At 47.2% G+C, this 15,000-nt stretch overlaps 1 protein-coding gene across 1 annotated transcript in view; it reads right to left on the bottom strand.

Moving 5' to 3' along the window:
- oxr1a (oxidation resistance 1a) overlaps positions 1–14,221 on the bottom strand; it is a 69,062-nt gene extending 54,841 nt beyond the window's left edge. Inside the window, 1 exon segment of the mRNA XM_080857558.1 lies at positions 13,919–14,221. Within this exon segment, the coding sequence (XP_080713684.1) occupies positions 13,919–14,075 (157 nt within the window). The 5' untranslated portion in view covers positions 14,076–14,221.
- Between the last annotated feature and the right edge of the window lie 779 nt (positions 14,222–15,000).

Raw genomic sequence — 15,000 nt, 5'->3', positions numbered from 1 at the left:
GTGTGAGTGTGTGAGTGTGAGTGTGAGGCTGAGTGTGAGTGTGTGAGTGTGTGAGTGTGAGGCTGAGTGTGAGAGTGTGTGAGTTTGTGTTCACATTAGCATCAGGGGCGTGAGTGCTGCAAGGTGAGTGAAGACAAATCCTCTACATATCTAACACACTTATGCTGTAATTATTCCCTATCTTTAGCCAGTTTCACTCTGCCAATGGAAACTAGCCTTTTGGCTACAATTGGGTGCATTTACATGTAAATGTTTATTAATGCACACTGTCCCTCTTCATCAAATAAAGAAATCAATCAATCAATCAATCAATCACCATGAGGCTAGCAGGTTCCCTAGCTTGTGTTGCTGAATCCTCTACATATCTAACACACAGACACACACACACACACACACAAACACACACTAACACACACACACACACACACACACACACACACACACACACCATGAGGCAGGCAGGTTCCCTGGCTTGTGATGCTAAATCCTCCACACACACACACACACACACACACACACACACACACACACACACCATGAGGCAGGCAGACACACACACCATGAGGATTGCAGGTTCCCTGGCTTGTGATGCTGAATCCTCCACATATCTAACACACAGACACACACACACACACACAGACACACACACACAGACACACACACACACACACACACACACACACCATGAGGCAGGCAGGTTCCCTGGCTTGTGATGCTAAATCCTCCACACACACACACACACACACACACACACACACACACACACCATGAGGCAGGCAGGTTCCCTGGCTTGTGTTGCTGAATCCTCCACACACACACACACACACACACCATGAGGCAGGCAGACACACACACACACACCATGAGGATTGCAGGTTCCCTGGCTTGTGATGCTGAATCCTCCACATATCTAACACACAGACACACACACACACACACACACACACACATACACACCATGAGGCAGGCAGGTTCCCTGGCTTGTGTTGCTGAATCCTACACACACACACACACACACACACACACACACACACACACACACACACACACACACACACACACACACACACACACCATGAGGCAGGCAGGTTCCCTGGCTTGTGTTGCTGCTGCTGCTGCTGCTGGCCGTCGTGCCTCAGCTGTTGTGAGCATGAGTCACAAGCCGGCCGCTATTTCTGGGACTCGGGATGGCTTAGGAGAAACAGGGCCGGCCAGATGATTCCTCACAGCTATCTCCTCCTGTAGACTGGTGTGTTGTGTTTTCATGTGACCAAGTGTGCGCGTGTGTGTGTGTGTGTGTGTGTGTGTGTGTGTGTGTGTGTGTGCGTGTCATGTGTGTGTGTGTGTGTGTCGTGCGTGTGCGTGTGCGTGTGCGTGTGTGTGCGTGTCATGTGTGTCGTGTGTGTGCGTGTGTGTGTGTGCGGGTGTGTGTGTGTGCGTGCGTGTGTGTGTGTGTGTGTGTGTGCGCGTGCGTGCATGTGCGTGTGTGTGTGCAAGTGTGAGTGTGTGTGTGTGTGTGTTTGTGTGTGTGTGTGGGTGTGTGTGTGCGGGTGTGTGTGTGTGTGTGTGTGTGTATGCGTGCGTGTGTGTGCGTGCGCGTGTGTGTTTGTGTGTGTGTGTGTGAGTGTGCGTGTGTAAGTGTGCGTGTGTGTGTGTGTGCAAGTGTGTGTGTGTGTGTGTGTGTGTGTGTGTGTGTGTGTGTGTGCGTGGGAGGCAGCTGTGGCCTTGCCTTCCTTTAGTGTGTGGCTTCAAACAGGAGTGCTTCACATGGAGGCGACAAGACAGCTGCCTGACTTAAACAAGCTTGATTAGTGCTTCAAGATCTTCTGTTTGTACATTCCTTTGTATGTGTGCGGGTGTGTGTGTGTGTGTGTGTGTGTGTGTGTGCGCGCGTGTCGTGTGTGTTTGTGTGTGTGTACATTCCTTTGTATCGCTTCTGTGGATCTGTTCTGGCCTTCACTGTGCCCACAAGGAGAATTTCATTATATAAAAAAACAGAAAAAAACAAAGACTTTCCAATAATTGTTGAACGAGTTAACATAAGGTAGATTTTGTCTTGATATTCAGGCGATCATTTGACAAATTCAGACACTCCAAAGTCAGAAATCACTTTGAAAACATTAAGTAAAGAAACATGCATGGAACAATGCTCTTGTTGAGTCCACCTACTGTCACTTACCACGCCATCCATCAATAACCACATTTTTCTGAGGTGAATGCTGTCTGATGCTCTTAAAATTCCTTATTTCCCCCCTAAAGCTATAATGCCTTTAATGGACACTAATGGTTTTACCAGATACCCACGGTCTTGACCCCGAGTTGCCTTCATTTCCACATGAAAAATGTAAAAAACTACAAGTCATGAGTAATTCTTTTCAGCGCACACTTAATGGTGACGCAGCATTTGAAAGAGGTTCTACAGGAAGCTGTTAAGTATAGTGTTCAGTGTTATTGAAATGAAACAGTAGAGCAAGCATTAAACGCATGCATTACTGAACACTTAACAGATGACTGGAAGGACTAATTATGATGGAGTTCAAGATGAGGGCTAAAGGATTTAGCTGAAAGGAGACAAAAGGGGGAAAACAAAACTAGGGATGAATATGAAGGTTGAGATGAAGGCTAAACAGAGGATGGATGAATACCCTGAGATGAAGGTTAAATGTTCTGTTTGGCAAAGAAACTAAAAAAAGAGGGGCCAGGAAGTCTGAAACCCAAGACATTGGGTTGGCCTCTAGTTTCAGTCTAATAATGGGTCTGGGTTATTGTGACCTCTTCTGACATGGACTGTTTTAAACTAGCACAACAATTGGACAAATCACTGCAAATCTGTGACGATGCAGCATGATTTGAAGCCCTGGAATCACAAGCTGACCACTGGCTGATAAAATCAAACAACACAAATCTGACTTAGAAACCAAATGACACCAGAGGTCTTGTTTCTCAAGTGAGATTCAAAAGAGATCCTAGTTGTGGCTACGGTCTTCACATGGTCATGCCAAACTCTCTCACGCCGCAAATGTAGGCCAAGGATACTGGAACTCTTTTCAACAACAAACCCTGACAAACTCACACACTAGATTCAGATCTTGCTTTCATAAGCCACATTAGATCAATCAACAAAGCAGCTTTTTATAATCCCAATGATATAGGCAGAATCAAAGGCCTACTACCTATTTAATGCTCCCATCTCCAGTAGACCAGACTACTATTAGGGTCTCCTAACCGGATTTCCTAAAATGACCACCTAGGCCAGGGGTGTCAAACTCAAATACACAGAAGGCAGAAATCAAAACAAATTGGTGCAAATCGAGGGCCGGACAGTGGGGCAAGCGCTCCCTAAATTGACGTATGCTACCAACGCGGGGACAGTGCATTGTGGGACTTGGCAGTATTTGTGGTGCGTTCGGCATACCAGCAACCGCGGCAGACAAGCTCTGATAGATAAATAGATGGATACTTTATTAATCCTGAGAGAAAATAAGGCAAACCAAATAAAATGTCACCGTTGCTCATTCGAATCAATGGAACTTTTTGCAACATGGAGCTGGCAGGCCTTAAGTTTGACACATGTGACCTAGGCTACAACTCAAGGCTGCAAGAGTTTTAACCAGAACTATGAAAATGCAACACATAAACCTCGTTGTGAAATCTCTACATGGCGTCCTGTCCAATACAGAATTGATCTCGAAGTGCTTCTTATCACATACAAAGCACTAAATGGCTTAGGCCCTAAGTCTCTATCTCTGAGCTGCTTACAAATGATAACCCCTGTCGATCGCTCGGGTCTATGGATACAGGGCTGCTAGTAAAACCTGCTCTGCAAGCCAAACATCTCACACAAAAAAAAACTCTAAAAATGCTTCATGCTTTAATGCTTTTGTTTCATCTGTTTCTGCTAGCTATATCACTATCTCTTTAGTTTTTAGTTCTTCAATTGTTTACTATCTTAGCTAAATTTCTATCTATTTAATCTTTGGCTTCATTTCCTCTCACTCTCGTATGCCCCTGGACTCACTTTCATTTACTTGTCTTGACTTTTATAAACCCTGAGATGAAGGTTAAATGTTCTGTATGGCAGAGAAAAGTCAACAAAAGAGTGTTTCGCAGTAATACGTTTCGCAGTAATAATTGCTTTCACTTTTTGTTCCCCCCTGTCTATATTCTATTCTACTATTTTCTCCCTCTATCCCTTAATATGACTGCAGTTGTTTTGCTCCTGATGTGAATCTCTTGGATTGGCCCCTAGGTTTTGATTGTGCTACACAAATAAATGTGCCTTTGATAAGTCTTTGGTTAGCTTTCATCATAGTACCACTGGCCTACTTACTTTATCAAAAGTGTTACAACAAAAATAAATAAATAAATGTGCCTTTGATAAGTCTTTGGTTTGCACTCATAGTACCACTGGCCTATTTACTGTATCAAAAGTGTTACAAAAAAAACCTCTTCCCAGAAAGAATAACAACAGCAGCACTGTTCAGTGTTGCACACAGGTCCTATGACCTAATGACTAAACAGCAGCCCTGTGCTCTAGCCTGCGTGTGTGTGTGTGTGTGTGTGTGTGTGTGTGTGTGTGTGCTCGGAGCAAACAAAGGCTCCTCTCACGGGCTGCACGATGTGTTTTCAAGCCGAGGCCACTGGGAGGGGCGTTTACAGAAGAGATCGCAGGGGTGGCACGGAGACTGTGCCCCCCCCCCCCCCCCCTCGGTGGGTCACCCCTAGATGTCCCTTTCAGGCAGTCGCTATGGCGATACAGTAGATGGCCCTCGCGACACATCAGTGTCACCTGCCTATGACTGAGTAGACCCAAGATTCCACACAATGGTCAGAGTGGTGAAGTCGGTACAACGCTGAGAGAATAGCATATTCTTGCTGCTTTCTCAAGTCTGCCATTCCTCAGCGAACGAATGAATGAATGAGATCTCGGAATCCACGGAGGCCAAACTGATTTAATCAGACCTTGTGGCACTGAGAGGGCCGTCCCCAATGTCTAACATTTGAGAATATCTGTATGCAGAAGCTACGTTTGCAGAGGCTACGTTTTGTATCTTGCTCAGCCATGCCGGGTGCCCCTGACACGCCGGGTTTGAGACCCTGGGTCAAAGAAGGCTGGCACATCTCACAGGATCCCCCCCTCCCCTCCCTCGCTCCCTCCCCCCCCTCCCATCCCTCCCCCCCTCCCCTCCCCTCCCATCCCCCCCCCCCCCCCCCCCCACTCCAGCTCATTCTGCCCAGCAGGTCAACACCATTCCTCCACTATTCAAATTCCTCACCAGGGTGAAATATCAATGTTGGAAAACTAGCAAGTGCCACTCTCTATATCGCTCCCTGCATCGTGCGAGATTCTTGTATGTCGTAACTACACAACTATCTCTCTACTGGTCTCTCTATTGAATTCCCTGGTCCTGGCTATCTGCTCATAGAGTTGCCTCTTCAGCAGATTCCAGTGGCTCGTGTCCTATGAAGAGACGCAATTGAGCCATTCCTGAGCAGGATTGAGTAGCAAAGTTGGAGACCTCATTATAAGATTTTATGAAGTCTAAGTCACGCTTTGGAAATGCTTTGGAGGCCAGCAGATACGCTGGGTACACACACACACACACACACACACACACACACACACACACACACACACACACACACACACACACACACACACCCACACACACACACACACACACACACACACACACAAGGTGAAGGCTCTTGTTCGCGGTCATTTCTGACATTTCGTGAGACACCAGGTCACAAGACTGTGAGCCATCTCGACTGGACACAATGTGACCACAGTCACAAGTCCTAAGGTCTCTGAATATCTTTATGTGCTACACAATTTAGATTCAGCGTAACTAGTAAGTCAGAAAAATGTCTACAGATGTTTGAGGGGTTCTCTTTTGTTCGAAGATTCATGAACTTCAGTCAAAAACATATCATGTCACACTCACCCTCTATGTGAGTAATAAATCACACTACTGAATAATAAGAACATATAAATCTATGACAGATTGTTTTAAAGAGAATAATACGACCACTGCATTTCTCTATTTGTAAGAAGTATGGTTTGACATGGACGAATAAACAGCATTTGTTTTATACATACATATGTGACAAACTCCCAACTGACAGAGAGCTCAGAGCACAGAGCACAGAGCCAGGCGATTACTCCCAGGTGACCTGTCTCTCTGCCAGCTGGAACAACCCCCCTGACATTATATTTAGCCCCTGCACACTCCATCCCCCACCACCTCCTCCTCCATCTCCTTCTTCCTCCTCCTCCATCCCCCCTTCCTCCCACACGCCTGCCCTCCCTCCATCCTTGGCAGAAAATGGTCATGGGGTGAGTAAATTGTCATAATGAGCAGGTGCCATGGACACACACACACACACACAGACACACAGACACACACACACACACACATTTGGACAAACACACACACACACGCACACACAGACACACACACACACACATTCGGACACACACACACACACACTGCAGATACACCCCCCCCCCCCCCCCCCCCACACACACACACACACACACACACACACACACACACACACACACACACACACACTGCAGATACACCCACATCAAGGAAACACAGTGAGACAGGAAGACAGGAAAGAGGGAGGCAGAGGGAGAGGATGACGAGAGAGCAAGACGTCTTGTCTTCTTTTATAGTTCAAACATCTACCAAACTATCCACCCGAAAAAAACACACCGCTTCCTGAATGACTCAGATGATCTCAAAGTAACAGAAAAGAAACGCCCGTCTGAAAGCTACTCGAATGAGCGATCCATTCCTCATCCCTGGGTTCAATCTATCTACCTCTCCTCTCTGCTGCTGGTGTTCAGCGATCCCCTCTCCTCTCCTCTCTGCTGCTGGTGTTCAGAGACCCCCTCTCCTCTCCTCTCTGCTGCTGGTGTTCACTTCAGAGACCCCCTCTCCTCTCCTCTCCTCTCCTCTCCTCTCCTCTCTGCTGCTGGTGTTCAGAGATCCCCTCTCCTCTCCTCTCCTCTCTGCTGCTGGTGTTCAGAGACCCCCTCTCCTCTCCTCTCTGCTGCTGGTGTTCAGAGATCCCCTCTCCTCTCCTCTCTGCTGCTGGTGTTCAGAGATCCCCTCTCCTCTCCTCTCTGCTGCTGGTGTTCAGAGATCCCCTCTCCTCTCCTCTCTGCTGCTGGTGTTCATAGATCCCCTCTCCTCTCCCCTCTGCTGCTGGTGTTCAGAGACCCCCTCTCCTCTCTGCTGCTGGTGTTCAGAGATCCCCTCTCCTCTCCTCTCTGCTGCTGGTGTTCAGAGATCCCCTCTCCTCTCCTCTCCTCTCTGCTGCTGGTGTTCAGAGATCCCCTCTCCTCTCCTCTCTGCTGCTGGTGTTCAGAGATCCCCTCTCCTCTCCTCTCTGCTGCTGGTGTTCAGAGATCCCCTCTCCTCTCTGCTGCTGGTGTTCAGAGATCCCCTCTCCTCTCCCCTCTGCTGCTGGTGTTCAGAGATCCCCTCTCCTTTCCTCTCTGCTGGTGGTGTTCAGAGATCCCCTCTCCTCTCCTCTCTGCTGCTGGCGTTCAGAGATCCCCTCTCCTCTCTGCTGCTGGCGTTCAGAGATCCCCTCTAACCACTGCTTCTGGATCTGGTTCCAGACCGCTGGGCTCTAATCTACAGATTGGTAGGCTACGTCGCGGCTATGAGAATGCAGAGCACTCCTGTCAACAGTGCCACTACAAACACACACACACACACACACACACACACACACACACACACACACACACACACACACTTACTTGCACACAAACACACACTACACTACACTACAAACTCCTCCTGCCCTCCAAAACCATTCCTCCACCCTGTAGTACTTATGTTATGTGTAGTACTTAGTGTGTTTCTATGTTCTATGTTTTATGTTATGTGTAGTACTTACTGTGTGTGTATAATCCGTGTATCATTTGTTCATTTGTTTTTCCGATTTAGACGAGAATTGAAAAAATGAAAACAACGTTTGATTTCTCGTTTTTCCCTTTTTAAAACCAAAACCAGAAATCGGATTACGGTTCGTTTTCTCGTTTTTTCCATTCTGCACCCCCAAACGGAAAATGGAAAATGAAACATTCGAATAACAAATCCTGGCCGTATTGGTTGTCATATTTCAAAATATTTCTAAGTCCAAACTGGTTAACCCTGGGAACAGGTGTCCGAGAATAGTACACCATCAGCGGACTGGCCCTGAGCAGCTACACCCCTGGTTCCATCCTCCACAGGCACCAGGATGAGAGCAACAGGTTTCCGAGAATAGTACACCATCAGCGGACTGGCCCTGAGCAGCTACACCCCTGGTTCCATCCTCCACAGGCACCAGGATGTGAACATAATGTGTCCGAGGACAGTGCACCTTTAGCGGACTCGCTACGAGGTGTGTGACCCTTGTTATCATCATCCAGAGGCACCAGGATGTGAACATAATGTGTCCGAGGACAGTGCACCATCAACGGACTCTCTACGAGCTTCTAGGCCCTTGTTTTCAACCTCCACAGGCACCGGGATGTCAAAAATATGTGTCCGAGAAAGATGCACCATCAACTGACTCTCTACGAGCTTCTAGGCCCACCCAGGTCGGACGACCGATTCACCGGGGCGCGGGGATCCCACAAAAAAAGCAGCGTGGATTTGTTATTCGAATGTTTCATTTTCCATTTTCCGTTTGGGGGTGCAGAATGGAAAAAACGAGAAAACGAACCGTAATCCGATTTCTGGTTTTGGTTTTGAAAAGGGAAAAACGAGAAATCAAACGTTGTTTTCATTTTTTCAATTCTAGTCTAAATCGGAAAAACAAATGAACGAATGATACACGGATTGTGTATGTATGTTTTTTGTATGTTTTTATGTTTACTGTATGCACCCATACACCAGAGCAAATTTCAGGTAGGCGTACACCTACTTGACAATAAATCTGTTTCTGATTCTGATTCTAAAGGAGGAAGCAGCTACAGAGAGATGGGAGATGTGAGTCAAAGCTCCCTTTGAGCTCCTCTGCGTTCTCTCACTGATGAGGTCAGGTCTGATTACGTAGGCTACACCAGCCTGGGTTCTGAGAAACCAAGAGCGGAGCAAGACAACAACAACAAATAGGGGGGGGGGGGGGGGGGGGGGGTGAGGGGCAAAACACGAAAACAAAAAAAATGCTGCACGGGTAAATCAATCACACGATCCCCTTGGTGGGAACAAATCACCCAGCACATCCACCACACAGAGGGCTTTTAAGATGGCTCACTATGCAGTGTGTATGCTTGTGTGTGTGTGTGTGTGTGTGTGTGTGTGTGTGTTTGTGTGTGTGTGTGTATATATGATTGTGTGTGTGTGTGTGTGTGTGTGTGTGTGTGTGTGTGTATGCTTGTGTGTGTGTGTGTGTGTGTGTGTGTGTGTTTGCTTGTGTGATGGCTCACTATGCTGGATATAGCAACATGCAGCGAGCCCGCTGTAGCGTGGTTAATGCCCGATGCAAATGTCTGGAAAACAATCTCCGACTGCATGCCTAATGCTGCCACGGGAACATTTTTCTCCGCATTAGTGTGTTAGAGGATATTTTTCCAACTCAAAAATACAGCACACACAGTAAATAGCTTAAAGTGAAAACAAAATACCGCTTTAGTGAAATGAAAATGATTGTTGTGATTAAATCAATCTAGGAATACTAGATTAAAAACGTCTCTTCTCTGTGATATTTCTACTCTTGTGTTGAGTGAGAAAGAAAGAAAAGGCCAAGCTATTCAACCACAGCACAGTGGTGGCCTTGAGTTGTTCCAGGGAGCCACAGCTGCAGTCACAGAACAGCAGAAGTCAGAGGAACAACACCCCCAAACTCCTCAACAGTTGTGTGGTGTCCTCGCTGTGAAGGCAGACCTCGTCTTCCCCTCTCTGACAGGACTCAAACAAGTCATGGGACAGGCAGCTCCATCACTTGTTGTCATGACAATCTCTGCACAAAAGCCCTGATGCACAAGTTCTCTGAATCTTCCAGAGCAGAGACCCAAACCAGCACGGGTTTGCATGAGCTCAGCTCAGTAGAATAGAATAGACTAGAATAGAATAGAATAGAATAGAATAGAATAGAATAGAATAGAATATATTTATTTGTCATTGCACAAGTGCAACGAAACTGAGGTGGCAGCTCTCAGACTTCAGTGCAATTGAAAAGTAAAAAACAAAAACAATACAAATATAAACAGCATAACTATACAGATTTACAGTATGAATACTCAGCTTAGGTAAAAACAAGTACAAAAAAAAATAATAACTCAGTGAGTGCTGTGTCAGGGGTGGGGGTGGTGGGGGAGGCGGAGGCGGCAGCAGCAGAATGGTGTAGAGGATAAATCTGGGGGACTCTGTGGCGCAGAAGGCATCCAATTCATTAATATGCACCCCAGGTCAATGAATCAAACCCTGATCCTGTCACAGGCTCGCCGTGTGTGTCAACCCAACCCGCAGCCTCTCATTAGCGCTCACTCCAGGGTGACTAATCACACCATCATCCTTCCATCGGCCGCCGCGTTATTGCTCTGTGAGCGCCAGCAACTGTCTGCAAATCAAACAGCCCACTGAGCTGCGCACTAATATGAGCACTGTTGTACACTGCATCTCTTATGGATGTTAAGGCTGTATAAAGTTTATCAACATTTTCAACAAGGTCTCTTTCTTTAGCAGATAATAAAAGGACAGACTTTGATCTGTTAATGAATTACAAAAGGGGAAGGTCTGGTTACGATTCTCCTATTCGTGCATCTCTGAGAACTTCATCATAAAAAAAGTGAATGGTCGACAGAAGGATTAATAACAGGTCATGACTGAATTCTAAACGCCCTTGCTTCTTCGCGTGAAGGGAAGGCTGTGTGTTAGCACCTCAAAGCCCACAGAAGCAGAGACCAGTACCAAGAGCAGGACCTTTAACACGAGCCCCAGGGGGGGAAACAGGTTCTCCGCTTAAAAATTCGGATCCAGTTGTCCGATTCCTCACACTTGCGGCACAGACCGAGGAACATTGACTAGCCAGAATTCGGGCTACCCCAGGCTTGCAGAGCCCCCCCCCCCCCCCCCCCCCGAGTCACTGATGAGTGTCACAATGCCATTTGGAACTGACAGAAGGAACCGGAGGCAGTGATTGGCTCTCCCAGTTTGACAGCATTCTGAATTCTAGACATGGCTGCCTGGGAGAGCTTTTCTGCTGAGCTGGGCGAGAGGAAGATGTATGGCAGCCTGGCTGGGACAAGACGTGACAGCCTGGATGGAACTTCCGCTTCGCACCACCACCAAGGGGATTCTTCATCAAGGAGCGTGGGGGGATGCCTCTGACAGATTTACTGCAAAAATTCAAGCCCTTCCTTCAATACATAAGGCTGAGGAAGAGTATGCAGCGCAGCAGTATGAAGGAGGTGGGGTGTGTGTGTGTGTGTGTGTGTGTGTGTGTGTGTGTGTGTGTGTGTGTGTGTGGGACGGGGGGACGGGAAAAAACAAGCAACCAGGGCATTGGACCACACTCAGTAAACATGCCATCCAATTATCCCGACGGAAACGTTTGCTCAGGCTTCTCGGTCCAACTCCCACATATTGAATCCTGGCGGGGGGGCGGGGGGTAATCGCTGACCTACTGTTCATCAATGACCGCCACCCCCCCCCCCATCACCCGAACCCGCACCATGACCTGGTCCACTATCATCCTGGCCATCAATCCCACACGGGGAGCTTAAACAAATAACGCTGCTGCTGCAACTCCACGCACACACACACACACACACACACACACACCCACACACACACACACACAGATATACAAATAACGCTGCTTCTGCAACTCCACGCTGGGATCAATGGTGGCCAGGGCTGGGGCAGGGTATAGGCAGGGTGAGGCCAGCCGTCAGGCCGCTAACTAAACGCTGAGGCCTGGCGTTTTCCACCCAGCGTAGCATTTCAACCTCCTGACTCATGGACAACCCTGAGGGGTAGGCTGGATGGATCACTCCTACACTTAAACACCACGTGCCGGACAGCTGAGGATTTTAAAGGGTGTGTGTGTGTGTGTGTGTGTATTGGGGGAGGGGGGGTTTGGGGGGTGGTGCTAGCATCTCCTTTTGTGATGCTCTACTGAGAGGTTGAACTTGTCCTTATTTTATTTTTTTGGAGCTGAAGTAAGGTGAGAATAACTTCTAAACCGGAGAAGTTGACAAACTGGGAAAGTTCTGCTTATGGATATTTACTCTGCTTTAACAAGGCGACGAGATTGAATCAATGTAAGAAAGACCATTTGTCACGCATTACCTGAGATTGCCTGTTCCCACCTACACACACACACACACACACACACACACACACACACACACACACACGGGATTGCCTGTTCCCTTTGTGCCTGGGCTGAATACTGCCTAATGTTCCACATCATCAGAATAATCACAGCGCCTCTGCAGTGATACCCGGCGCTCAGTCGAGGGGAAAAGTGGCCACCTACACACGGACACACACACACACACACACACACACACACACACACCTCGCTTACCCCTCTGATGCAAAGGACTGCTGCTTCAGCTACTCCTCAAGCCCACTCGGGAATCAGAATGCTAATGAGTGCTAGCTAACCGTTGCTGCCACGCCCCCTTCCCCTGATCGCAAATATATATATATTTCCTTCGGAGGGGCAATTTCAGTTGAGGAGGGCAAACGGGCAGTTGCCCCAGCAACCTTAGCCCACTCCTGTGCACGTCCCTGGTGTGGAGACATTTACAGTATATGCTGGTGAAAGGAGTGGGTGGATTGCTGCTCTAAAGGCTGCCTCACGCTCTGTTAATACAGGCACTTACTCTCCCTGTGGCCTGCACAGCCAAATACTAATTAATGTGTGCCTATACTCATTAGTGTGTGCCCTAATAGGCCTTGCAATTAACCTGCCTCTTAGCTGGCAGTAGAACAGAATGACTGCAGAGGGGGGGGGGGGGGGACGTCTAATTTCACACTGCAGATTTGATGCGTTATGATCGTGAGCGATGGTTTGGCAGTAAATTAAATGACTGCAACACAATTTTTCTAATAGATTGGCTTTTTATTTTTGAGCCCTCTATTGGCTCCAAAGATCTTTCACAGTGTGTTAATTTAGATCACAGAATAACACTACTGTGGCGAGAGGTTCTCGCAACCCTCTTGCCTTGAATATTTTTGTATCACTTCCAAAATCGCCTAGGCCTACTCCTGATTGAAACTGGTGGAATTAAAATAAAATGCTCTTAAATCACGTGCGATCAGCTAATCAAGAGTGCCACTGATTAATTCAGTCAAGTATGCAAAGCAGGGAAAACACACAGAGCAAGGTGGCTATACTATAATATTAATTTGTTGTTTTTAAATGTGTCTTTAAAAACGGAAAACTGTCTCAGTACAACTCCTGAGACGTTAAATGACACAATACAGCATGACCCTGTATGCAACCGTTTAACAGCAAGGTAAGGTAGAAACTCAGGAATGGTCAGAAATAGGACGCCTTTAGGCTACTCTGTGAAACAGCAAAGCAACCTGTAACGTTAACTGTTATGAATAAAGGGTGAAAGGTGGAAGTATTCCGAGTGTAAACAAGACCAAGAGCTCCCCTGATGGCTCTGCCTCACCACACCGTCGTTGGAGGAGAAGGGTAAGGTAAACCCCTGACTGAGCACAGAGAAGCTTGACACAACACAGCGCACTGGATGACTTCTGTTTGCGCTTGCAGAAGTAATTAAGTCACCTGATGCCGTTTTTAAACTACGCGTTTTTAAACTACGCCGCTAAAACGTAACATGTGCGAGGTAAATGTTGCCCAATTCGAGCCAGATAGACACATTTCAATGACACGTTAGACTCGCACATATAATGTAATTAACGTGGCATAACTGTCAAACCTGCTGTTAGCATTGCACCAGCGTTGTCCCCCGTGGACGCGGAATCGGATTGGTCTGTGAAGTGAACTTCTCGCGTTGGCACAGGCCAGATTCTACTCGTTACTGCGTCTCTGACAGCCCGGGCGCTGCTGCCCGTCAGCGACATAATGTAGTCCATGTTGCAATCTGGTGCAGAACTACTGTTCAGCCGTCGTAAATTCGCACTGAATGTCCTATTAAGCTGGTTAATTACAGTATTCTGACATCGCGAAGTTGTGTGGTAGTTGTCAAAAGTTGTGTTGGTAAGAACGCACCGCGACGTTCCACCACACCGCGTGCATACAACCAGGAACTGAAAGACATCAACAACTGCAAAACTTTTTTTTCCTCCCCGGAGTGGCGTCAAAGAAATCCTTTCAACCGCCACTAACCCTTTCGGTGCTAGTTACATGTCTTTTGTAGGCTACAACAACAAGCAGTTTAGGAAATTACTAACATGGATTTATAGTAATGTCAAGTCATGCTTTTTTTTTTAGACTTCTTGGACTGTTGACCATTGCACTGTTGTGTTGTTTGGACTGTTGTATTGTTTTGTGTTGTGTTTATTTTGTGTAATATGTGTAAGCACAGTGAGAGCTACTGCACCGAGACAAATTCCTTGTTTGTTCAAACTAACTTGGCCAATAAAAGCTGATTCTGATTCTTTTTAAGGGTTCAACAGACCTCATATTTTAACAGAATGCACAGCAGAGCACATTGAAGCTCTTGGAAGATACGTGTTTTTTTTTCCAACTTAGTCAGCATGCATTAGGCTCGATCACTCATACTACCACACTGCCAACGTAAGTGTCCCTCTCAGCACAGGAAAGCAGTACGCCCTTACCCTCCCTGTCCACTGCTCTGGTGACAGACAGCACACACACACACACACACACACACACACACACACACACACACACACACACACACACTGCGGTCGACGTAAATGAGACTGGCGAAGGGAAAAGACTAATGGACCAGAACAAGGTTTATAAATTGGGTAACAGAATTCCACTGTACACCGGACTGGGTCTCATTCATAAGTCATTACCACGAAGGCAGAT

Source organism: Sprattus sprattus (genome assembly GCF_963457725.1).
Source record: "Sprattus sprattus genome assembly, chromosome: 19".
Lineage (NCBI taxonomy): Eukaryota > Metazoa > Chordata > Actinopteri > Clupeiformes > Clupeidae > Sprattus > Sprattus sprattus.
This window is presented reverse-complemented; position numbering and strand designations above follow the sequence as displayed.